The sequence below is a fragment of the Micromys minutus genome, assembly GCF_963924665.1.
Source record: "Micromys minutus genome assembly, chromosome: 1".
Classification (NCBI taxonomy): Eukaryota; Metazoa; Chordata; class Mammalia; order Rodentia; family Muridae; genus Micromys; species Micromys minutus.
This window is the reverse complement of record NC_137969.1, coordinates 212021898-212049154: the sequence shown is the minus strand read 5'-3', so window position 1 is coordinate 212049154 and position 27257 is coordinate 212021898. Positions and strand designations below refer to the sequence as shown.

At 34.6% G+C, this 27257-nt stretch overlaps 1 protein-coding gene across 2 annotated transcripts in view; it reads left to right on the top strand.

The window, feature by feature from the left end:
* Nucleotides 1–27257, top strand: part of MDGA2 (MAM domain containing glycosylphosphatidylinositol anchor 2) — a gene marked incomplete at both ends in the record, with an annotated part of 768432 nt that overhangs the window by 532054 nt on the left and 209121 nt on the right. For both annotated transcript variants that reach the window (XM_080937304.1, XM_080937305.1), the window contains one exon: nt 11788–12057. In XM_080937304.1, coding sequence (XP_080793430.1) covers nt 11788–12057 — 270 coding nt within the window. The remainder of the gene's footprint in view (nt 1–11787; nt 12058–27257) is intronic.

The window sequence follows — 27257 nt, the reverse complement described above, 5'->3', positions numbered from 1 at the left end:
ATGAAAAAAAAAAAAAAACCCACCACAATCAACATTCTATGAATTGGAGTTATACAATTATACAGGATTCAAACAGTGACACATAAATAAATTGTTCCCAGGATAGATAGTGAAAGCTAAAATATCCTTATCAAACAAGTATTTTAATTTGAAAATACATTCCAATATAATACACAATTTAAAAAATAAAGTAGTCAGGTATATGTTTGACAGTAGACAGTCTCCATTTGTTCTATCTTCTTATTGATTTTATCTTACACTTAGAAGAGCTTTAAATATTGGCTGATAGTATCTAAAAGTTGGTATCTCATTATAGCTTACTATTTACTAGTTCTCCTCTAAAACAAACTATTTTCTCTTTATTTTGATTTCAGAGACACAAAGAAGTGTAATTGTGTTATTTATCAACATTAATCAATAGTAATAAAAATATAGAATTATAATTGAAGAAAGGAGAATGAGGCATAGTCTCTTGTTGAGCAAGGTGTAATAATTATGTTAAAACAATTATTTGTCATCACTATAAGCAATATAACATATAAATGATATACATGATTTTAAGTAAGTTTAACAATAAAAGAGCTATTAAGTTTTTATAATTTTGTTTTTGTAAAAAGAAAGTAGTTCATGTTATTTGCTTGTTGGTTTTTTTGCAAACAATTGGCCCAGCTAAACTTTGAAAAGTTATCATCCCCTTTTTCCTTAACTTCAGAGTACCAGTGTGTGCCTCCACACCTGGCTCAGTTTTGTAAATATTTTCTTCATGAAGACTTTACTAGACACCTAAATCTCTGTTGTGTCCTCTTTTGGGTCCTGCTGATAGAAAATGTATATTACTCTCATCACCTTGTTGTTCTGTTCTTAAAGATGTCACACTAAAAGCATAAGAGTGAGTGTTCTGGTGGTAGGGCATTATAATCATCCTTACTTCTGAAAAGGAGGAATCAAACCAATAGCTTTGGTAAGCGCTTTGGTCTTGATGAAGAATTGACCTTGGTATTTAAGTATAATAAATTAGTTAATGTTGTGCTTACTGAATGGTCAGACATTGGAAGTGAACTCCAGGCAGCAAAGGCAGCTACTGTTCTGCTTGTGTCATGCTAAATGTACCTTTACAATAGAGACATATTCTCAAAATCCCAGTATCTTCTACACAGAACAAAATATTTTCATGCATCACTGATGATTTAGCTGGAAATGCTTAGCTTGGGTTTTCTTTCTATAAGCAATGGCTGTCCAAATTTATGGCTCTCCTTTGAACTTGAATGAGTGCAGGTCTACCAAGACCCCACCTGCTGAAAAAGGAACTGTGGATCAACAGAGGAAACAACAGGAAATCCAGAAGTTTTGTACTTCCATGTTTACAAAGATCTTTCAGGCCCTTAGGTGTTTGTATTGCCATAGTAGATTGACTGTGGACATTTTACTTCATCAAGTTGGAACATCTTGAAAGTAAACAAGTTCCTCTGATTTTTTTGTAAGAGTTAGACTCAAATGAATCATTTGTAAAATATTACAATGTCGTAATTCAGTATAGTACTGTTTGGCACTTTTTTTTTCCTTCAAAATTCCTATGCTCTGATGACATCAACATCCTAGTCAGGACTCAAAAGCACACAAATCCAGAGAATTCGAAGATGATGCAACAGTGTGAAGTCACATGAGACAAGCCTAGTTGGATGAGAGGTTGCAGTATTTTGTAACAGTGTCTATTTCTGAAGCTTTGGTTGTTTTACTCATTGACACATTGTGTTACTTATTATCTGATACAGACCTATAAATATCTAAGCAAAAGGAATTGGTAGGGTGTCTTCCTGGGAAGAAGACATTCAGTCACTGATTATAAAAACAGTAATAAAAATAAAGAGGCTGTGAAGGCACCCCCAATTAAAAGCGAATTCTAGAGACTTTCTTACTTGAGATTTGCTGTATTATGAAATTGATCACTTTTTGAATCATTTAATGCAATTTTATGTGAAGAAATGGATCATGTTTCCTTGACTACTTCCAGAAATCTCTGTCTTATAAACATTACAATAATTACAATGCCTGTTGATTTTAGTATTTCTAGTAAAGTTTCACTCCTGCAGTAAGTTCTATTTATGGATACTATTTCAAATACTTCAATATTCTTGAATATGATTTCAAAGAAACATTCTCAGTATTTTATCATCCTTGGTTTTCCTGAAATTCAGCAATATTGATAATACTAAATAACTGAGAAGTTAACTCACCTATGTGGGTAGATCATTCAGTTTTTAAATCAACTTTCAATATATACTCCTTTTTGTTTTATGAAATGTTCAGTTATCCACATTTGACAGGAAATACACATGAATATTGGAATCACATTGAAGTGTCTACTAAGACAGCTATGTTTTACATACAGAGACTGCCTCACCTGGGGATGCACCCCATATGCAGCCAACAAAGCCAGTCACTATTGCTGATGACAAGAAGTGTTTATTGACAGGAACCTAATATGGATGTCTCCTCCGAGGCTCTGCCAGAGCCTTACTGATACAAATCAGGATGCTTGCAGCTTACCATTGGACTGAGCATTGGTACAAAAAAAATAGCTATGTTTTCATCACAATGAAATGGGGGCTATTTCAAGCAAAAGCATAGTTTCTAGACGTGATTTTTTATGTACAAGTTTTCCGCAACTGTTAGCATTTTACATGTTTTCTGCCAGCTTATAAATGTCATGTTACAGAAGAGGAAATAAATTGCGTGTTTTCATTACTGTTCACTAGTTCATACTGTACACTTATTCATTTCATCTGTCTATTTCTTGATCAATAACAGCAATTCCTCCCCCACTCCTGTTCTTTCTTTTCTCTTTATACAGCATCTCCCTGTAGCTAGTAATTGATTTTGAATGTATATAGAATCAGTGACCCACAGACACCAAATTTGCTGCCTTCTGCTCTTAGATTCTTAGGCTTTCCTGGCAATTAATGCACTTTTTGTGGACAGATTTCTGGTTTTATTTTTAGTTTTGATTACTTTTTAAAAATTATAACATAATTTTTAACGTGTACATTCTGAGTCATGATCATATCTATCCTGATTTCTTATATATTGATATGCTGGTAAGTTTTAACTGTCAACTTGACACAACCCAGAGTTACTTAGAGAGAGATGTCAAGGAGGAATCATTAGCATCAGAGTGGCCTATAGGATTGTCTGTGGGGAGACCTTGATTGGTAATTGGTGGATCTACTTATCCTAAATCAAATAATTCTCTAGCCAGGAGGTCCTGAACAGTATAAAAAGGAAAGGATAGCTAAGAACAAGAAAGCAAGGACCCACGCCTACCTTTTTTCTTCCACATGACCATGGACACCATGCTGTAGAGAGTAGTTCCTGCCTTAAATACTTGACAGTAATGACCTGGAGTTTAAGACAAATAATCACTTTTCTTCCCTGATTTTTGGCTGGATGGGTAGGTGATCAGAGCATTTATGACAGTAACAGAAATGAAACTGAAATAAAAATCCCTCTGTAGAAAAACTTTCTCTGGATGCAGGGATAGTCTGAGCCTGGAAAATTAAGTTCCAGTGAGCTGTAGATACTAGTAACTCCTCCAATATCCCTGAATCTCCGGGGAGTTCTGAGCTTCATACTCTTTTAGTTGCACAGGCCACAGGCAGGTTTTTCACTCCAAAGCCAGGTTATCATAACACTTTTCCTGGCCTTTATTCCTACCCTCTCCCTTATTTTTTTATCAATGTCCCCCTTTAATGCTCCCCTTTGAATGACAGTCTAGACCCATTTTGAAGGATTTAAATTAAGCAGATAACGCCAAGGAGAGCATATCTATCAAGTAATTCTTATTTTTTTTTTTTGTCATTTTCCACATGAATCAATTCACCTTTTAATTTGTGAATTACTTCTGTTGCTTACTTGCAACATTTGATAGACATTTATAAGTAACAGCTGTGCTGTTTAAACTTGAGTCCAAGTGACAAACTCGGCTCTAGTTTTAGAAGTTTCACGCCAGGTCCATGGAAAGGCAGAATCTGTGAAAATATACATGATTAGCATTGTGTTCTAGTTTCAGGTTTGTTTGTTTTTTGTTTTTGTTTTTTTTTTTTTTTGTTTCAGGTTTTAAAGAAATGTTTATCTATGTTTTCTTTCCTTGATAGGTAGCAATTCAAAAATATGCCCAAGTAAGTATTTCTCTTCCTCAACAAATCTGTTTTAATTCAACTAGAACTTAATTGATAAGAATTTATTCAAAATCTTTAATCTCCAGAGACAATATTACTAATAGCAGAGTTGCTAGGATTTTGAGTGGGCATGAATCCCATTATTCAGATTTGAAATAATTATCTTTTATTTTCTCTATTATTCTTTTATTTAACTATGTGTATTGCCATGATTTTAGAAGTTTATCTCATTCCATTTAAAATAGCCAGTAGTACTAGAGTACTTTAAAGATATTTTATTGTTTTGTCTTTTTGATTTATGGGGGATGAACTAAAGTCTTCAAGAATTCTAGGCAAGCATGTTTCCACTAGTCCACACTTGCATCCTTGTCAGGGAATTCTAATAGATGTATTTCAGACGATCTTGAAAACTTCAGTTCTACCTGTTTGCTCTCTTCTTTTCTCTCTGACATTTTACAGCTTTAAGTTCTTTCCCAGGGCCATAAGAATACAGTGTCCCTGACTTTTTGTCAACCACACCCAGTACTGTCAAAAGTTAAAACAAAAACCATACAAAGTCCCATTTTCTGTATAATATTTGGTCTTAGGAGATATGTATGATAGTCAACAGGCTATTCTTCTTTCTGTGGGCCACAGAAGTGTCTCCCAATCTGCTTAAGAGAGAAAACAATTACTTTTCTTTACAAGGAAAGGGGTGGTAAATGGGATATGGGAAGAATGTCTTTCCTCAGGGAGACTTACAGATTAAGGTGTTGGCTGGGCATGGCGGTGCACATCTGTACTGCTGGTAGTCGGGTGACTAAAGCAGAAGGAACAAAAAGGTTAAAGGCAGTCCTGTGCAACACAAGTCACCGAGTTAGAACCAGGCTTGAGGTGTGTAAGACACTGTGTCAGAAAAAGACAGTACGACACACTTTACAATGTGGAGAAACAGAAACTCAGCTTTTCCGGGCTCATTTCTGTTCTCATCCCTTCTCTTTAACCCCTCTCTCTTTCTCTGCCTCTCCTTCTTTCTTGACAGTCTGATCTACTCCGGTCTCTTCCAGGATTGCACTATTATCTACCCCTAAGTGCCTGTTGTCTCTTATCTGTCAGACTTCTCCAGTCAGGGTTTCATCATTTTAACAAACACCGGAAGCAAATAACCCAAGGAACAGATGATTTATCTTAACTCACAGTTTCTAAGGCCTCAATCCATCATGGCAAGAGGTGGCCAGCAGAGCAGTGAGTTCCACTTTGGGAATAGCAAGGGCAGGGCGATAGTGGAAGTGATCTATGACAAGATAACATCAGATATGAACCTCACGATAGTCCTCACCCCAGTGACAGCTTGCTCCTGTCACCTGATTCCTTCACACTGACCCCAGCTCCTGAAATTTCTCTACCTTTAACTGTATCAGCTGAAGTTCAAGGTTTGCCACACAAAACTCTGTGAGAGATATTTCATATAAGCCAAATTATTTTCCCCCTTTTCTCCCATTTTTATCTTTCTTACCCTCCTTTTTTGATCTTCCCTCTGTCCCTCATTGACTTATTCCTATCATTCCTCATCTTTGTCCCTCTTCCTCCTATCCATCATTTACCTATGATGAACTGTTTATCCTATTTCATCTTTCTATAATATATTAACTCTCTGCCATTCTTTCAATTATTGGTCCTCTATATCATTCATATTATCAATCTCTGTAACATCTATCATCTATAATCTATCCATCACCTATACACCTAAACATCCATCTGTACATCTGCTTATGTATCACCTTTCTATCATCTATCTGTCTGTCATTCTGTCTGTCTATCAACTGTGTATCATCTTTGCTATGCCCATTCCAGAGCACATAACATGCGATACAAGGCTATTGTACTTATCCTGAAAGAGGACTCAAGTCTTGCTATCTGTGACAACGAGCTTCCATATTTAAGCACTGGCATATTATCAGCCTGACATCCTAACTGCCATCACAGTCAGACATAATCACTGAGTACAGAAAGACTATCTACACCTGATGGTACAGCTGCAATTATTTCCATATGCTCAGAGCACTCTTTCGGCAATTTAGGAAGCATGTTTTAGATATATTTGATGATGCAGACAGTGAAGCTCAAGCCAAAAGAATAAAAATAAAAAAATAAAGAGTAAAGCCCTCGACATCTGTAATGTGAATTGGGAATTGTCAGCATAGGAGGCTGGAGACCCAAAGGATACCTAAGGAGAAGCTGTAAGGATGCAAAGCGCTTAACAGGAGCTACACGGAAAGATGCTATAAAATCATTTAACATGTTTGTGAGGAATGGAAGGCCTCACTCCTCAGATCACCAGGGAGAACACGGAAAAAAATAATGTCTGAGTACAAAATGAGCCTTTATAATGTAAAAACTGGCACGTCCTGATCCTTGAGGTGTAGACTCTGCTGTACAGGTCGTTTCCACCCGTCGTTACTGTGCCAAGGGTCAGTGTGCCCCTAGACACAGAATACCTTTCTCTCACAGACAAGGCTTTTGGCAGACTTTGCTTATATAAATGTTTACCTTCATCTGAAGGATTTCCTTTGTTAATATGATTCATGTTTCTATGACTTTTATTTGAAGCATAATAATAAATAGTTATTATATATAAACTTAATGCTATACATTTTATAATATATGATGAATAAATTGCAATTAATTATCATTTCTCTTCTTAAACATTTATTATATTTTTGTGCTGGGAAGCTTTGGGTTTCTATCTCTCGCTCCTTTAAAAATGTAAAATACAGTGCTGTGGCTTTGCTAGAGGTACTGCTCGTCCACAGGCTTGCAGAACACTAGAATTTAGAACATACTTTTCCATTGGCTTCTCTCTTTCTGGCGTCTGGTGATCACTGGTCGACTTTTTGTTCTATTAAGTCAATTCTTCGCTTCTACCTCACTGAAAATGAACCTCATACCTTTTGATAACCATAACTTTTCTCTTTGATCAGCATCTAAATTAATAATTCTGTGTTGTCCTGCTCAATATTTTTCTTGTTCTATTTTATCCTTTGTGTTTGTTTATTGGTTTAAAATGATTCAAAATCATCTGTATCACATGTTTTAAAAAGACATGAAAATATATGTCCTCTGCTTTACAAATGAGGTCATATTTTACTTAGTTTCTTAGGTTTTTTTAAAGATAAGACTTCTTACAACTAAAGTTAGCTTCCAAATCTTGGTGTAGTTGAAATTGACCTTGGATGCCTGGCTTTTCTATTTCCACAGTTAAATTTCTTGAATTACAAGCCTCTGTCTCCAGATCTAGCTGTGGATATGTTTTAGTGGCTAACTCAGCCAATATATTTGGTAACACATACCTAATAATCAGCTACGTTTATCATTTAGTACAGTGGGCTTTGTCTGTCTTCTCTTCCTGATACTCACTAAACAGAGGAAGAAATGGCGATAATGTGTCACCTCAAGGCACTGGAACAGTTACATGACAGTGCTGAAAAACAGCACTCATACTGAGCACAGGGACCCGAATGGAGGAGTTAGGGGAAGGACTGATGGAGCTGAAAGTGTTTGCAACCCCATAGGAAGAACAACAATATCATCCAACCAGACCCTCCCCAGAGCTCCCAGGGACTAAACCACCAACCAAGGAATACACATGGAAAGATCCAAGCCTCCACCTGTATATGTAGCAGAGGATGGCCTTATCTGACACCAGTGATAGGGTCCTGTGATATCCCACCGTAGGAGAATGTTAGGTTGGTGAGGTAGGAGTAGGTGGGTAGGTGAACACCCTCATAGAAGCAGGGAGAGATGGTGGGATAAGAAGCTTGTGAAATGGAAACTAGGAAGGGAGATAACATTTGAAATGTAAATAAATAAAATGACCAATAAAAATTTTTAAAAAGAACAGCACATGCCAGGCCTATGAGATTGAGTATTGAAATCTGAGTTTAACCACTAATATAATAAAGTGAGATTATTATAGGTTCTTGTTCTTTACAAATTAAGGACTAAATATGATGAGGTGCAGGGCCTTCAAATATTCAAAGTGATCTTAAAATATACCTCCCACATTTAACCAGAAGAACCAAATTTTACAGACCCTTTGTCTTCTAGTAACCACACTCCTTGCCAGGCTACAACTAAGCCTATAAGGGAGGAAATAGAATGACAACAGAAAATATTATTTAGTGGCTCTTATGTGGTAAGTCCTAAAGTAATAGCTTTATACTTATGTTTTCCATCAAAAAGTACTTGTGTTCTCTCTGTTAACAATGCCAGTGAGAGGTGCCCAGAAGAGAAGGAAATTGTGTAGGTTCATAGTCAGGTTGCTATTATGACTGAAGCACTTCATTTGTAACTGGGGAAACATTATGCAATGTGTGGGAAACTAATAAAGTATTGAATAAATATATGTTGTTAAGATGAACACAGCCATGTCAGCTACCCCAGTATCAGACCCATTGGCATGACAGTCCTTCTCCAGCACTGACTAAGAGAATCGCAAAGCATTCAACTGCTCTAAGTTTGTGTGTTCATTAAGAACTTTGACCTTTAGCTAAATACATTGTGTGCAGAAACTATCAATCACAATTATCTCATACTGGATGATTAGCTTGCCTTTTCTGCTTTCATTCTGTATGGAATAAGCACACTGAGATTCTGGCCTACCATCCATCGGTATGTCTCCATTATAGAACACAGCTCATCCAATTCAGTTCTTCTGGACCTTTTTCTGTGCTTTCTTCATTCCTTGTTGTCACATTTGAATTGTTCCCTAAGGCTGTACATGCCAGGCCAAAACTTAACACCAACATGATCAAGAAACGAGCAAGTAGAGCTGGAGGCATGGCTCTTCAAAAAAAGGCATTTGCCACCAACCTGAGATACAGACTTCAAGCTTCAGTACACACATAGTGAAAGGAGAAAACAAACTTTCTGAAGTTCACTTCTGGGCTTCTTATTGGTGCTATATAGCACATGCACACAAACATAAACTGACACATGCAAAGCACATACATGCATACATATTAACATGTGACTTTTAAAAAAAGTGGAGAACTGAAACCAAATGTAGTAATACATACCTGCAAATCCAGACCTCAGGAGAATAAGAAAAATGAGGAATCCAATGCCCAGTTGTCTGCACAGTGAGATAGTAAATTTCTCAGTTAGTCAGATCCTAAAATAAAATTAGAAAGGCAGAACCTCACTCAGAATGTTTGTACACAACCCCAAATTAACACAAGAGCCGTTTTATCTTTAAAAAAAAAACAATACTTGTAAATTTTGTAAATTAAATGTTTTTGTAAGCTTTAGTTTCCCTCTCTTGGTTATGATTCCATTTACCCTCTAAGAATCACCTGTAATACTTGAACAAAGCTGTATAGTGACAAAAAAGTTCATTAAATGTTATATGTGAATGCATGTATGTCAAAAGTTTAACGTAATTTTCTTAAGCTTTAAAGTTAGAAAATTTAGTATAGCAAATACATTTGAACATTATTAAGACTTCGGGATTGGTTATCATATCAATAGTCTGATTGGGCTACTTTTTTATTTTAACAACAATCTGAGAAAATAAAAGGCAACATTAACGAATCTAACATGTTCAGCACTGCTTTCATCCCAGATTCATAAAGACCGTCAATTGATAACATTAAGCTTTTCTGTTTATCAAAGTAGTCAAAACAATGAATTTCTTACTATATATGAAATGAGTTCTAAACTTTGAAATTCTCTTCTAATTTTTATTATGCATAGTTTCTTACATAAAACTACTTTTTCTTCAATAACCTTTTATATAATCAAATACTTTTCTATTTAATGCAAATTCATTGTTTCTGTAGTTCAAATATACATTCTTGAACTTTGACTTGATTTCTTTTAGTATAATTTAAATTTTGTGTAAAACACATTAAACACAGTTTGATGTGTTGGGATTTCTAAAATGTTATTCAAGAAAATTTTAGGTTTATGCTATTTATATCAGAATTTCATTTGCATCTTGATGATGATATATTAACAAGTAAGTTTAATACATATTTTATAAGATTTAATTAGTGGCATCTTCTATTCATTAATTTTATATTTAATCATTTCCTGATTCACTTTGTTTACTCTCCAACTGTGGTGACTTTCATATATCACCTTTACTATGTATGTTTCCCAACATCCTTTTAATAATAAATCTTTATAATTTAATGCCAGAACATCAGAGGATTTGATGTTGTGACATTTTGAATATTCCCTTGCTATTTTAATGATGTTATAAAAGCCAGCAAGCAAGAAGGATGTTTGAAAATGCCAAAATGCAGCTCTAAGCTGAGTTTAATAATTTTTAAATTAATGCAGTTACATAAATCTCCATATAGTAATCTCTTTATACATAGTATATAGATAATATATTTGTACTATATATACAAAATACATACATACATACATACATATTAACATGTGGTTTTTAAAAGAAATGAAAAACTATAGTCAAATATAGTAATACCTACTATGTATATAATATATACACTCTAGATATATATAATATATAAACTATAACATATAGTGTATAATATATAGTACATATTATCTAAATATATATTTAGAGTATATATGTAGTATATATAATAAATATATTGCAAACAATACTGCTTTCACTTTGTTATCAAATATTCCTCAACATACTAACTTCAACATCAATAAAGTACTTTTCCACTACATCTTTTTATAAAACTGTTGCATATACTTATACTGTCATAAGTTATGCCTGAATGATATAATATTTTATATTCTCTATATAGCTTCTCTTTTACATTCTTGTTATAAGGTGATTATTTTTAATTTAGTGAATGTTTATATTTCTATATTTAACTTAAAGATTCAAAAAGATTTAATTTTTACTGTGAGAATTTTATGATTAAGCATAAAAGAGGTAGGCACAGTATTTCTACTGGGGCATTGTGATAGCTTCTTTCTGACTTTAAAGCTGTGTTTATGAGAACTGGCAACCTAAAACTCCTGACTAACGATACATTATTATGTGACAATGTCACATAATGTGACTCTAAGAGACCTGAAGAACAACAGTCAGGTTTTACTATATGGTAAGACTGATGATTTATGCTCTCTCATACTTGCCTAAGTTTCTGTTGAAAGCAGTGGTCACTTCATCGTGGTTAAGTCAAAGGTGAAAGAATCTGCCATTCGCTCCATAGAAACACCAGGACTAAACAGCGATGGAGAGAAAAAGTAGCGTGTCACTGAGAAGTGGGAGCTGTACTTGAGGCGAGTCACTTTGTGATGCTTGTGCCACAACAGTAAATTCACAGAAATGAATAATATTTGCATTCTCTTATGTGACTTTTTCTAGGGTGCCATGAACAAATACCACTGACATTAGCCAATAGAAACAATTCTGAAAATAACCTCAAAATGCTGTGTCAGGTGTAAAAGACTTAATAATGTTCTATAAGTTCATGCTGCTTAATTACAGAAGTATTACATGTAGCTAAAGTTTGAGTAGGACAATCTAATTTTGAGAAAAGAACATTTCAATTTAACTGATTGAATGAATAGTATAAGACCTGCAGTTGATTCCAGTTCAGCATATTTCAATAAATGCATGTCTTCTCTTTGTGTCTTTTAGCATCACCTTCAATTAAGCTCTTGGTGGATGACCCTATAGTTGTAAATCCTGGAGAGGCCATAACGTTAGTGTGTGTTACAACAGGAGGAGAGCCTACACCCTCTCTCACATGGGTCAGGTCCTTCGGAACTCTCCCTGAAAAGATTGTTTTGAATGGAGGGACATTGACCATACCTGCCATCACCTCTGATGATGCTGGAACTTACAGCTGCATTGCCAATAATAATGTGGGAAACCCTGCAAAAAAGTCCACCAACATCATTGTGAGAGGTGAGTTCATCTGCAAAGAAAATAAATACTGTCATGTTTAATTTGAAAATATTTTCTTAAATACTGACTTAAATACTGTCATATATTGAAAATTATTTAAAATAGTCAGATATTTAATCATAACTAGAATCTAAAAATCTTAACTCCTAATGATATTTTATTTGCATGAAAGAAATTGTATAGCATTCTTACAATAATGTATTATTGACTTGCTCTTAAAATATGTTATCAGTAAAATATAATTACCAACATGTTATATAAAACAAAGGACACTCAGAGTATATGTTAGTTTAGAGTTAATAAATTTATCAGCTTTATGATTTGTCAATATTTATAGAACTTCAATTTTGAAAAAGCTTTACATTTTTATATATATTTATATATGTCCTCTTAAAAGATTCAACTTATATATATATATTGAATATAAAATATGTTGATAATTACGTAATATCATTTAGAAAGCATAAAAGATAAATATAAAATTTTCAGAAATATTCTCGTATATTTTTACTGAGGTTATTGGGGAATATATAATTCATATATATAAGACTTCATATTCAATTGGTTAAAGTTTCAAGATGCCTCACTGATGAAAATATTTGAAAAAAATTAAAAAAGAGAAAGGCAACGTCCATTTTAGGGTCTAGAGCAAAATATAAGTCCTTAAATTAGCAGCACCAGGCATGCAGAGGGATGGCTTCCAGCTAGTGTGTTAGTATGGTATGTAGCCCCACTGCTGGAATAAGAAAGAGAGAGTTAGGAAAGACCTCACATATAACTTATGCTCTGGATATGGATCGACCAAGATGATGATGATTTTCAGGTTAACAGAGGCAGCCACAAGACCAAGAAAGACCTTTGTATATATACATGTGAGCAATATATAATTGAGCTCATTGACATTATGTTGGTGGGTTTTATGGATTATTATACTGATTTTAATGAGCCCAGATCTCTGTTCATGAACAAATCATTAGAAATATACTCTTTGACAAAATTATATTGTTTAAAAGCAATGTAGATTATTATAATGCAAACCAAAACACTACAGCCTTAGCTCTCTACAGAATTGTTGGCTGTAGTTTGGTCAATGACTATGAGATGCATTAAAATCATCTCTTTTTGCATCATGATAAAATACAGTAGTACAAGTAAAATGTCCATAATAATTTTTTCATGGAATTAAAAAAGCTAGAAATATGCTTTGAGTGTGAGTTCTGCCAAAGTGAGATTCTCTTTAAGGACTATTATGTTAAAGAAACAAACAGAGAAAAAAAAAGCATACAGTCAACAATATTGTTTTCTCCAGGTTTGTTTTTTAAATGCGTATAATATCAAGGACCTGAGAAACAATCTGTAAAATCTTGGTGTACTTGCTCCCATAATATTTGTGCCACAGTTGTCCTAGCATTTCACGGAAAAAAATGGAATATGACTTTTTCTTAAAAATACAAATTTCTTAAAATAAAATATGTGAAATATATATGCATATATATAGTTTTCTGTATGCAATATTTCATTTCATAAATCTAACAAGCTCAAAATAAATATGAATTTTATGGTTTATAATCTCAGAAGAAAAGTTAGAACCAAGACAAAATCACTTTTTATGTGATCCTTAAACAATTTACAGTGAATGAGACACATGTTCCTAAATTAAGCAAGAAATATTTCGCTGATATGTGTGGGAAAAACGTATTGTTTTCCTAATCTCTTCCAGAATGAGTGCATTGCACACTCTCACTAGAAACTGTGTTGTTTCCATCAGGAGTTTTCTATTGTGATTCACTAGGTTTAGAAACGCTCAGAGTTCCGCCACTACTGAACAAGCATGGATAACATCGTGAACAAGAAATTCTCAGCATATTGTGGGAATTATGAATATGCTACAGTGCATTCAAATCACAGATATATTTCCAAAATGGTATAAAACTCTAGATGTGTTTCTTTGGACCCCTCCAATTCAGGACCCTTTGGGACTGGAAACTTGTAGTACTAACATGCAAGTCTCACTATCCTTTGAGTCTTGGTATTATGTGAATGATATTTCCTCTAAGGCTTCTTTAAGCAACCAGAGTTTATCAGCATACCTTTCTAAAAAATAGTTTTAAAGTATAAAATAAGTTAAGTACAGTAAAGAACAATTCTTTCAGATCTCTGGTTAGTCTCATAGAGAATTGACAGATGCTCCACAGTACTGAAATGAGATAGATGCTTGTCTTTTATCCACTTTGAGCTTTTAAAATGTTTGCATCTCACAACTTCCAATTGTTATATCTGTAATGAAATCTATTCTCTGACTTTCTGATCTTACTCAAGTATTCAATCTAAGAACCAAAGAATGAGGTGTCTTCTACTTCTTTTGGTACAAAAAGAAAGCACTTTTCATGGAATTTTCTAGATTGTATTTTTGGGTAAAATGAGTCAGGAACATTCTATTTTTAAGATTCATGAAAATAATAAATGATTAAGAAGTTTAAAAGGATTTTTTACTCTTGAATGATTTATAGAGTCTGCTACCTGCTTCTATCTTCAAAAGATTATTTAACCCTACCCTCTCACTGAATGAGGTTACCATTGTCCTTGGTTGGTTAAAATAATCTTCACAATAACATTTCTTCATCTCTACTTCCTCTTATATATGCTTTTCCGACAAATCAGTTAAGGTAGAATATGCTGAGTCAATTAGTTTATATCTGTTACTTAAGAAAAGAAAAAGAATTACTTAGGGTTATGAACTTGAGTACAATTTCTGTTCTCAAACAGTCCACTGTGATTTAAAGATCAGTCACTGGCTTAGCACTTTTGGGAGTTGGCGAAGCCTTTTAGAATGAGGCAGGTTGGGAGGTCCTTCAATACTTGTTCATTCTCGTGACCTTATTCTCAGATAACCCCTTTGATAGTACTCACCAGGTTGTTCTTATAAATGGGGTATGTTAATCAACTTCATACTGTGATAAAACGCCTGAGCAAACACAACTTAAAGGTGAAAAGGCTTTATTCTAACAGTCAGTTTAAGAGGATCTATGGAGGCATGGCTCTACTGAATGTGGGCATCTGGTAAGACAGAGCCCAGGGCAGGATGCATGTATAAAGGCATGTCAGTGTACCTCATGCCGGATGGGACACAGATGGTGAAAGGATAGCTCTGGAGAAGACATACAGCCTTTAAGGGTGTAACCAAAAGTATCCATTTCTCTTAGCTATTTCTCATGTAGGTTCGCATCACTCTTTTTTTCTCTTACAACTTTATTTTTTTTTAAAAGAGGGATACATGTACAGATTTTTAAAGACATTTTGGAATAACACTATATGAATGTATTTTTGTCAGCACTTAATTCTTTTAGAGGTTTGATAACACGCATTGAAATCCCACTAGTTATCATAAGCATAAAGTACATGTAGGACAGAAGGTAACATGGAAACAGTTAGTTTTTTGGTGTGTATAGATTAAGCATAATGATCTTTGAATACCAATAATTGCCACAAGGCTATATTCGTAGCTCCTGGATTATTAATGATTTAATGTCCAGGTGTACCACACTCTGAGAGGGTGCTATACATTTATTCTTTTCCTAAGAAGGACTGAGGTTTTCTTTTTTTTTTTTTTTTTTTTTTTTTTTTTTTTTTTTTTTGGCCTTTGTTTTTCTTGAGCTTCATATGGCCTGTGAGTTTTTTCTGGGGTGTTCAGAGCTTTCTGGGGTTAGTATCCAATTATCAGTGACTGCATATTATGTCTGTCCTTTTGTGACTGGGTTACCACACTCAGAATGATATTCTCTAGATGCATCTCTTTCTAATTGCTCATCAAAATATAATCACATCAATGGATTAATCCATTGACAGATTCCGAGTCTTCTTGACCTAGTCACTTTGCAAAAGCAGCTAAGCATCTATAAAGGACGTGGCATTTAGAGGAAATTGCCAATATAAATCAAGACTAAGAAGGTAGTAAATGCTGCAGATGCCCTTTGATGGACAATGTGTCAAATAATTCACAGACAATTGACACTGTTGTATTCAAGGTACTCTGTAAATTATTAGCTTCAAAGCGCATGCTTGCTATATGCCTAAATACTAATTTTGTTTCTACATTTTCTCTGTTGTCTTTGTCTTTTATCAAATCCTTTTCACAGACCTCTGTCAAATGGTTATGTAAGCATTTTTCTTTTAGTTTCAAAATTGTTTTGATATATTAGTTGGTCATGATCTATTATACTGACATAATTAAATAATTACAATATTGAGCTAGAATTCACCTTTTCTGAAAAAAGTCAATATGTATTGAGTGGGGCCTAAATTTATATTTTCCTATTTGCACAGAAATGTAGTGTAACCTCACAGAACATATTAACCTCTGTTGGGAAAAGTGTTAATAGACCTAATTCCGGTTCATACACATGGAAGAGCTATACTTCAAATTTTTGCTTTTAATTTTAAACACTTATTCTGAAATTATTTCACTGAACGATGCATTTGTACAGCAAATATTTCCAAATGTTTCTTTTTATATTTATCAGAGTTGGGAGCATTGTAAAGGGATATTTATCGCTATACACTTCCAGGGCTTGAACTACAAGCTTTAGAATTTACAAGTTCTAAGTAATAACAGCTTCTAGTATCAATTAAGTACCAGATAGCATACATTAGAAGCATTAACATTTTAATGTATGTCATAAGAAATGGCAAGTTGATTTTTAGTCTTCTCGCAGAAGGCATGAATGCAAGTCCTACCATACAGATAGAGAGAGTGCTTTAAAACCAACTGTAAACCCAGCTCCAAAGGATCTGATATTCTGTGCTGGACTTCACAGACATCTTCTTCAGAAAAATTTATGGCATAGAAGTATGAGTATTTTAAGGAAGTAAAATTTAGGAGTGATCTATTAAGCAATTTCTCAAATCAACCTTCATTTTAGCAATAAAGCTAAAACGCTGAATCAGGCTGCAGAACCCCATAGGAAGAGCAATGTCGGCTGGCTCCCAGGGACTAGACTACCAGCCACCTAGTGTACAGGGAAGGACCCATGACTCCAGATGCATTTATAGCAGAGGATTGTTTTCCAAAGTGTCTAACATCAATAGGAGGGGAGTCTTTTAGTCTATGGAGGTTTGATGCCCCAGCATTGGGAGATGCTGGAGCAGTGGGGCAGATGTATGGGTGTATAGGGGAGCACCCTCACAGAAGCAAAGGGAAGGCTCCCAGAGAGAGAGCAGAGATGTGGGATCAGGGTGTTGTGGAGGGGTAACAGGGAAGAGAATATCATTTGAGATGTAAACAAATGCAATGACTAATAATAATAATAAATGAGCACAAAACAAAATGAACTATTTTTATTAATTGTTCAGTAATTGTGAAAGGGTTATGTATTTAAGCTGTTGATCGAAAAGGTAACCCTAATTAGTTGTAAATTAACATATAGCATTGATCAGACTTTATGCCTGCTGTATTTTTAATGAAAATTATTTTTAAAATTTCAACCTTAGGCAGTCCTATGCAAATCCCTATGATTATCAAATTCAGTTTTCAGCCAGCTGTATTCTTATTTTATGATACTTTATTAATAAAAAACATCTGAAAGGATACAAATTAACCCTTTCCAGTCCCCAAGTCACACTGCCTGTTGGATGCAGGGCTTCCGAGAACCATAAACAGCAATCTCTTGCTCACTGTTCCCCATTTAATATTCTAAAATGCTTATAACTGTCTCCTGACCACCATCACCACCATATATCAGAGAGAATTATATTACATTGTTCTGTAGCTCTGAAATTTTACTGTTCTCTTTTAGATAATTGATCAGAGCCATATCAATTCTAAAAGTGATCAGTTTTATTTGCTGTTGTCTGCCTAGAGTTAGCTCAGTTTTGGGTTCTAAAGTATTTTTTCTTTATTAATTGAAATAAAATATGAAAAATTTCATATATGTTCTCAAAATGGTTTTACGTTGGTACTGTATAATTTTACACATTATTTTGTGTTCTGATAGTTATTCATGAACATGTATTCGATCATATAACTAAGATCAGTCTACTGGGCAGTGGTACCATATGCCTTTAATCCCAATATCTTGAAGGCAGAGGCAGGCAGGTCTCTGAATTCAAGGCAAGTTTCAAGACTGCAGGGCTACAAAGGGAAAACCTGTTTTGAAAACACAAAGCCAATTATCTGAGGAGCCGCCAGACTAATTTCCAGAGTGGATGTACCAGCTTGCAATCCCACCAACACTGAAGGAGTGTTCTTTCTCTACATCCTCTCCAGAAACAATGACTCTATGAAATTCCTTGGCAAATGATGGAACTTGAAGCTATCATCCTGAGTGAGGTAACCCAGTCACAAAAGAGAACACATGGTATGCACTCACTGATAACAGAATTAAAAAAAAAAAAAAAGAAAGAAAATACAAAGTAAAATCTAAAGTGTTTGCTTAAAAAAAGGCTGGGGAGAGCCTGTCTTAACTTCTTTACATCAAACAAAAGCAGATATTTCAATTTCTGGAAATGCTCCAAAAGTCAACACTGTTAAATACCTAGAAAGTAATAAACATGCTTATTTAATTTTCTTCATTCTTAATTTTTGAAAACATGGCAATCTTTGGAAGCCCTAAACTGTAAAATGATTTGATGTAAGGTATTCTTTGAACCATAATTTAGATTCTTGATTCTTTTGATTTGGAAGGTCCATATTTTCCAAAACCTAGAGACACAGCAAACTCGGGGTATGTGAATTAAAGGGACAGTGGCAGGGAGGTAAGATACCTGTTTTATTCCATATGCCTTTATTTAAATGATTTCTTACATCCTGATTAAGTAATAATCCTTTGCTTAGTTTTTTTTTTTTTTTTTTTTAGAGCTGGCAATTGCCCTGTATAAACTCTAATACACATTGCTACCACCATGCATGGATGTCACCTACCTCTGGACCACTCTTGTCTTTGCAGTTTCTAGACTTCCTCATTCTGTTTCATTTGTTAAAGACTTACTCTTGCAAAAACATGAGGATACGTGGGTCTATACTTTTGCGTTTATTCACTTAGGGTTTTTAAAGAAAACTTATGTTTAAAATAAACTTCTTTTCTGCTTAGGAAAAGATGAGAAACTTCCTTGGCAGAAAGGGTATTCAATCTGGACTCTAGGAAAAAAGATTTCTTGAACATTCAGGAAGTATTTCATTTGTGGCTGAGGGGCAAAATCAATTAGCTTTTAAAGTAAGTCCATTTGCTTTTTATGAAGTATTAAAAAGTGCCTCCAGTCCTGCAACCCTTTAAAGACAAATTCAACATTTAAAGTTCACCTTTCATGCTAGAATTTTTTCAGCATCCATGTAATTAATACACTTAGTCCTGTGAACGTGAAGAATCACTGAAACATATTGTTTTAAAATTTTGAATGGCACAAAGACTTTTAAAGAAATTAATTGATTAAAAATTTGCCAAACAAAAAAAAAGAATAAAAACATCAGAAATAGATGTGAAAAAATTGCCAAACATATTATCTGTGTTTGTATAGTTCCCTTTTTGTTTTATTTATTTCCAACAGTAGTGAGCATTCTAAATGCTTCAGGAAAATCCTAGAGTTTACCAGAAATGGTTTTAAAAGATATTCCCTTGTAGTCATCATAATTCCTTAATGTTATTTAATTGGGGATAATAATCCTTGCTCATCTCCTCCTTCTCCTCTTGCTTCTTCTTTCTCTGTTGGTCATTCCATTTTTCTGTTTTTCTGTCTTTCTGTCTGTGACTCTGTCCGCATCTGTTTCTCTCCTTTCTTTCTCCTCTTCTCTTCCTCATCCCTATGCAGTTCTTTGTCTAATTCTTTTCAGTCATTCTACTCTCTGAAATTTTCATGATCATGGAAACCACGAGATTAAATAAACATACAAAAATCATATCTATCTTAATCAAAATTAATCAATAATCAATGGAGAGTGAGAAAAACCTTACCAACAAGAATCATTATTGAACATTCTAGCCCCAAGTCAGATTGAGTGACTTGTCCTCTATAAATCAATTAAGAGAATCAGATTAAGAGTGGAAAGCAAGGCCAGGTGTGGTAGCACATGCCTTTAACCTATCTTCATGAGTTCAAAGACATCCTGGTCTTCAAAGTGATTTCCAAGCCATTCAGGGCTATACAGAAAAAAAACTTATCTCAAAAGAAAAAAAAAAAAAAGACAAACCAAACACATAAACATCAAAGAGTAGAAAAAATAAAAAGCATATATACAATATTGGGGAAAAGAGAGATTTAGCAATTCCTCCTTCACTTGAATCTTACGGGTTCTAGTGATATTGTAGTTTAAATAGATCAAATCTATTTTCTTTCATTTTATTGTTGTTGGGTTTTTTTATCTAAAGCATGAATATGGCATTTAACATGTCAAGAATCTGCCTGTAAATTTTATATAAATCTTTTTAAAATATTTGTTTGATAAGATTACTCAGTGGGTAAAGACAATTGGTTATAGGCCTGGGAACCTGAATTTGATCTATAAAATTCACATGGCAAAAAAGTACCAAATCTTGGAAAGTTATTTTCTGACTGCCACATATCTACACACATAGACACACACATACATACACACACACACACACACACACACACACACACACACATGCGTGCAAACACACACACACCACTCTCTTGCACACATGGACACATGAGAAAATGATCATTTTTAAAGGACTGTTATATATACAATATAGAATTTTTTAAGATTATGGTGTTTATCTTCTGAAACATTTCTTTATTTTTTACTTCATCTATGCTAAGCAGCTGGTATGCTTTATTCTCTCAGTCTACTTGAGATTAGCAATTCAACTTAGTTTGACAATTCATTTCATATTCTTCTCTTTTACCTTTGTTAGTTATTGCCCTCTTTTTTTTTCTCTCCAGTTTTACTCCTTTCTCTCTATCTCACAATTTTTACTCTGTAGCCCCACCTGATTTGGAACTGCCTATACAGGTATATACACCATTCTGGCCTCTTGCTTACAAAGATCTCCAGCTCCTATATCCAGAATTGAATGTCTGCACTATTAAGCTTATAATGGTGGCTTTGGTACCCATTGCTCCTTCACCCAGGGCATCCTTCTTCAGTGCTTCCTCAGGGCTCTGAATTGTATTCATTTATTTTGATGATGTAGAAACTGGTTTATTATCTCGTAAACAACCTCACACTCATGCATTTGTGAGTGACTAGCTAAACCCTTTGGATTACAGTCACACCCCATGAAAATAAAAAGAGACATGGAAATAGAAGAAAAATTAGTTGGGAAACAGTATGCATGTATAATAGGAAGAGAGAGGATGAGGGGGTTTACTAATTGGCCAAAATTATACCTGGGCATGAAAATATTACAATAAACCCATTATTGGACATAATTAATATATAATAGTAAGAATAAATCAGCAATACTAAACAGAACAAGGAAGTCTATTCTGTTTGTATTTTTACTTTTTTGTCTTTTTCTTTTTTCTTGAACTTCACACAGTCTGTGAGTTGATTCTGGGGGTGTTCAGAGCTTTCTGGGGTTTGTATCCCATTATCAGTGACTGCATATTATGTCTGTTCTCTTCTGACTTGGTTATCTCACTCAGGATGATATTCTCTAGATGCATTCATTTTCTTAAGAATTTCATTAAGTCATTGTTTCTGATAGCTGAGTAGTACTCCATCATGTAAATATACCACAATTTTTGTATCCATTCATCTACTGAAAAACATCTGGGTTCTTTCCAGATTCTGGCTATTATAAATAGAGCTGCTTTGAACATTGTGGTGCATGTATCCTTGTTGTATATTGGTGTGTCTATGGGGTATATGCCCAGAAGTGGAATAACTGGGTCTTCAGGTAGTACTTTGTCCATTTTTCTGAGGAACCACCAGACTGATTTCAAGAGTGGTTGTACAAGTTTACAACCCCACCAACAGTGGAGAAGTGTTCCTCTTTCTCCACATCCTAGCCAGCATCGGCTGTCATCTAAGTTTGGATCTTGGCTGATCTGAAAGGTATGAGGTGGAATCTCAGGGTTGTTTTGATTTGCATTTCCCTGATGACTAAGGATGTTGAGCACTTCCTTAGATGCTTCTCAGCAATTCGATATTTCTCAATTGAGAACTTTTTGTTTAGCTCCATACCCCATTTTAATAGGGTTGTTTGATTCTCTGGTGTCTAGTTTTTTGAGTTCTTTGTATACCTTGGATATTAGGCCTCTATCTGATGTGGGGTTGGTAAGGATCTTTTCCCACTCAGTTGGCTGCCATTTTGTTTTCTTGACAGTGTCCTTAGCCTTACAGAAACTTTGCAATTTCATTTTTTCAATCTTTGACCTTAGAGCAGGAGCCATTGATGTTTTGTTCAGGAAATTTTCTCCTGTGCCTATGTGTGCTAAGGTTTTCCCTACTTTCTCATCTAATAGCTTCAGTGTACCTGGTTTAATGTGGAGATCTTTGATCCACTTGCACTTGAGCTTTGTACAAGGAGAAAAGAAAGGATCTATTTTCATTCTTTTGCATGCTGAGTGCCAGTTGGACCAACACCATTTATTGAATAGGCTGTCCTTTTTCCATTGAATGTTTACAGCTCCTTTGTCAAAAATCAGGTGACCATATATGTGAGGGCTCATTTCTGGATCTTCTATTCTATTCAATTGATCCATGTGCCTATTTTTGTGCCAGTACCATGCAGGTTTTAGCACAATAGCCTTGTAATATAGCTTGAGGTCAGGGATAGTGATTCCCGCAGATGTTTTCTTGTTGTTGAGGATGGATTTTGCTATTCTATGTCATTGGTTATTCCAGATGAAATTGCACATTGCTCTTTCCAACTCAATGAAGAATTGGGTTGGTATTTTGATGGGGATTGCATTGAATCTGTAGATTGCTTTTGGTAAGATGGCCATTTTTAAAATGTTGATTCTTCCAATCCATAAGCATGGGATATCTTTTCATTTTCTGACACCTTCCTTGATTTCCTCCTTTAGAGGTTTGAGATTCTTGTCATACAGGTCCTTCACTTGCTTAGTTAGAGTCACACCAAGTATTTCATATTTTTTGTGACTATTGTGAAGGGTATCTTTTCCTGAGCATTGAAGGGCCTAACTTAGTTACTGAAACACGACTACAAATTGTAAGAAAAGTATTTGAAGTAAGTAAGCTTCCAAAGTGACTTTTAAAATGTTAAAAGAATGATGATGCTTTTAGGTATCCATCAGACTGAGCACAGCGACCCTAATAAAAGAGCTAGAGAAAGGAATGAAGGAGCTGAAAGGGTTTGCAACCCAATGGGAAGAAAAACATTATCAACAAACTAAATTCTCCGCAACTCCCAGTGGATAAAACACCAACAAATGAGTACACATGGCTCCAGTTGCATATGTAGCAGAGGATAGCAGTATCTGGCATCAGTGGGAGAAGAGCCCATTGATCCAATGAAGGCTTGTTTTCACAGTGTAGGGTAATGCCAAGGTACTGAGATAGGAGAAGGTGGTTGTGAGAGTGAATACCTTCATGAGGAAGAGGAGGGCGATGGAAGTGGGGTGAATGTTTGAAATGTAAATACAGAGAATATCCAATAAAAAACAAAAATAAAGCTAAATTATAAAAAGTTTAAAGAAAACATCTTTTAGCTACAAGTAGTAAAGAACATCAAAAATAGAGAAACTTCAATGACTATTTTTAAATAGTAACATATTTGACGTATCTGTTTTACTTTAAATTTAACTATTTTGAAGATAATTCAACAGAAAAATTCATATGTTGTAAGTCAAGAAAAGAAAAGATGTGAATACCATAGGTTTATTCATTTTTATTCTACCAAAAGCCTATTACACTAAGCTGTAAAAAACAATTATTCATAATTAAGCCTTTGAGGAACTAAAAAATGTACTTTGATTATATTCTCCAGTAAACTCCTCCCAGATCAACAAGCTATTTCCCTACGTCCTTAATATCTTTTCTCTGGTTTTTGTTCTTGTTCACTTTAAAAACACATTGGTTACAGTCTGTGCTTCATTGTTCTCTTGGGTGTGTGGCCATCCTTGAGATCACAGTTTGCCTACCACTGTCTTCACCATTAATGAGAGCTGACTCTCCCATGCCTAGCAGCTACTAATTACCAGTATGTTGTCAGTTAGAAGTGAGAATCCATGCCTAACTCCCTACTACATGCTGACATCCTATCTGGCTTGAGCATAAACGTCCTGCTGTGTCTGAAAAAGCATTGTTTCTTGGTCTTATCCTCTCTCTATATATATATGGCATTTACTGTCTTTTTTCCTCTCTTCCATAATGATGTCTCAGTATTGGGAGGAAGGGGTGTGATATACATGTCTGAGTTAGGGCCAAGCACACTACAATTATCATTCTCTGTCCACTAGTGATGTGACTCTGTGTTAACATCTATCTACTGCATAAGGTAACTTTTCTATAATGATCATTTAGAGATATATTCATCAATAAGTATGAGAAATTAGTAGGCAGTTTAATACTGGGTTGATGGGGCAGAATAATTTTAGCATCAAAAATGTGATAGAATATGAAAATATTAAATATCCAATGCATTTTCATTTTAAAGGTGCAAAGAGTAGCAAAATTTTATGACACAATTTGTAATCAACAGCACATAAACAATAATTGGCAAATGACACAATCATCAAACAATGAAAATTTAAACTGAGTAATAAATTTATACTCCTTTTTTTCTATAATTCAAACTATCTTAATTAGAGGTATTGTGTGCACTGAAAAGAACATGGCAATTGATATGTATTACCTCTGTGATAATTTAGAAACTATGCATAGTTACTAGCTAATATGTTGTATAGTTTTTTGTATAATTCAACCATTTCATTTAAGAGACCTGTTATTTTCAAAATAAAGTCTGAATATAATCCATTTCTAAGTAAACTATATTAGTATCTGTTTGGATTTTTATCATTAATTTATAATTTTTACAGCACATCAAGTCCAAATTCTTTTCTTAGTTTTTCTTACACTAGCATGAAGACACAATGATGTTTTAGTTTGAAAATTGCATGAATTTGAAAAATATACTATTTTGTGAAAGTTTTTCTATGACAGTATTTAAAATGTTACTTGAATAGAACACTTTAATTTGTATGATTTTGGTGTAAAAAGTTGTCCTAAGCCTGTGTTAAATCCTGCACCGACAAAGGCAATATAGCGTAAACAAAGTAAAAATGAGGTTTGCATCTGGATTTAAAGGATAAAACAAATTTTAAGGGAGAAAGTTTTTGTGAGCCTTAGAAAAGAGCCAAAAACCAATCTTGTCTCAGAGACTTTTTTAAACACTCTCCAAGATGAAGACATGATGACAATGGAACGTACCAGATAGAGTTTAGATGAATAAATATCTGAATCCAGAAGGTAAGGCCAGAGTGTCCCTCTGAGAGAAAGGTGAATCTAAGGCAATCGTCAGACTCTGTGACTGACAGAATATAAGAAATATGTAGGAATGTAGGAAAGATTTTTAAGATATTAGAAACTAGAGAACTGGTAAAAGCTTGGATTAATTAAATGGTGAAAAGGTAGAAGAAGAATTAATATTTTTATTATTTGAGAATACTGATCTTCTCCTTCTCCCCACACTTCCATATCTACCCTATTTCCCTATACACACAACTTCAAATATTCTTGTTCTTGACCTTTAATATTATTAATATTATTAATTATTATTAATCCATTAATTCTGATTTGTGTTGCAGAACTGATGTTGTGTGTTTTATTCCCTGGAGTATGATCCAGCTACCTAGGGTCACAATTGTCAAGGAAACTAGCAGTTCATTCTCCCTCTCCCAGCAGCTATCCAATGCCAATAGCTCCAGGTAGGAATTAGTGCTCAGCTTCCTCCCTGTGTGTTAAAGTTTTCTCTTTCTCAAGGTTGCAAAGTTCTAGCACATCCTGTCACTCAATAAGAGTTCATACATCAAACTTCCACATTGTATCTGGAAAGCAGTTTCCCTGAAAAAACACACCACTTCCAGATGTTAAATTATTTCTGTCCCATCCTGCAGGAAGATTTCTGAACCCTGGGTTGAATAGTACAATATGCGCATCCTATTTAGGCACTAACACTTTTGACAGTGTGCTAGTTGTTCACTGTGCTGTGCAAATTGGCCACCTGAGGATCTCTGTGTTATTTGCCATGGACTGGAAAAAGAGGCTTCTCCAATGAGGGTGGGAAGGGGCACTGGACACAGCAACAACTCATTAAGGACACCTGAAAATATTGTGTCCATTTAGCAGAATGATAGCAATATGTTTCTCCTAAGACCTATGGCCTGCCTGTTAAGCCACTGATTTTTGATCCCATTGAGAATCTCAGGTAACAGATTATATTTTGTGCACTCAACTTTAAATCCAATCAGACATTGATTGGTTACCCCCATAACATTCATGTTTCTGTTTCAACAATGAGAACAACTGGTCAAACCTGATCTTTGCAGTTCTCGGGATTCACAGTTGGGTGAGATTACTTGCCAAATGCAACCTGGCTGTGCCAGACTAACTAGGGGCAGTGAGAAAATGAAGAAAGGACAGTGGCACCAAATAAATGATAGACGCAAAATTAAAAGCTGGGGTCAGCTGGGCTGTGCATGTCTGATAAACTCACACCTAGAAGCTCATCAGCCTGGAACCTCATCTGGTTATCATTTACAGCCTATGGGGAGGAGTTAGACGCAGTAGGACATTTCTATAGGGCACCAGTCTCCTGGTGCAAACATCCAAGAGGAGGAAGCTGAAGTTGCTGCTTTTTTATATACTTCAATTAATCATTTTTAAACATGTGCTTGGCCAGAGAAGGGCTTCCCCACATATATCTGGATCATATTCTTTGGTCTTTGACATAGCTGGCTCATATAAAAAAAAAAATACATTGACTAAGAACTTTATTTGCTGCCTAGAGTTGAGGATTGATTTTAATTCTAATAACATGTATATAATACCTTCCAAAAGTATTAAAGCTAGCCAGTAGGGACAAAGTTTCTATGTGAATTGGAACAAATTGTAGCAAAATTCAGTAAGTCTGGGGCAAAATAAATAATAACTAATATATAGGAGAATACACATATAAAGTTTTCCTTCCTAAAATGTATTTTAATTAACATTCAAAGGAATAACACTGTTTCATTGAAGTTAAACTCGTCCAAATTACTTGTGCAGAGAAATTAACTTG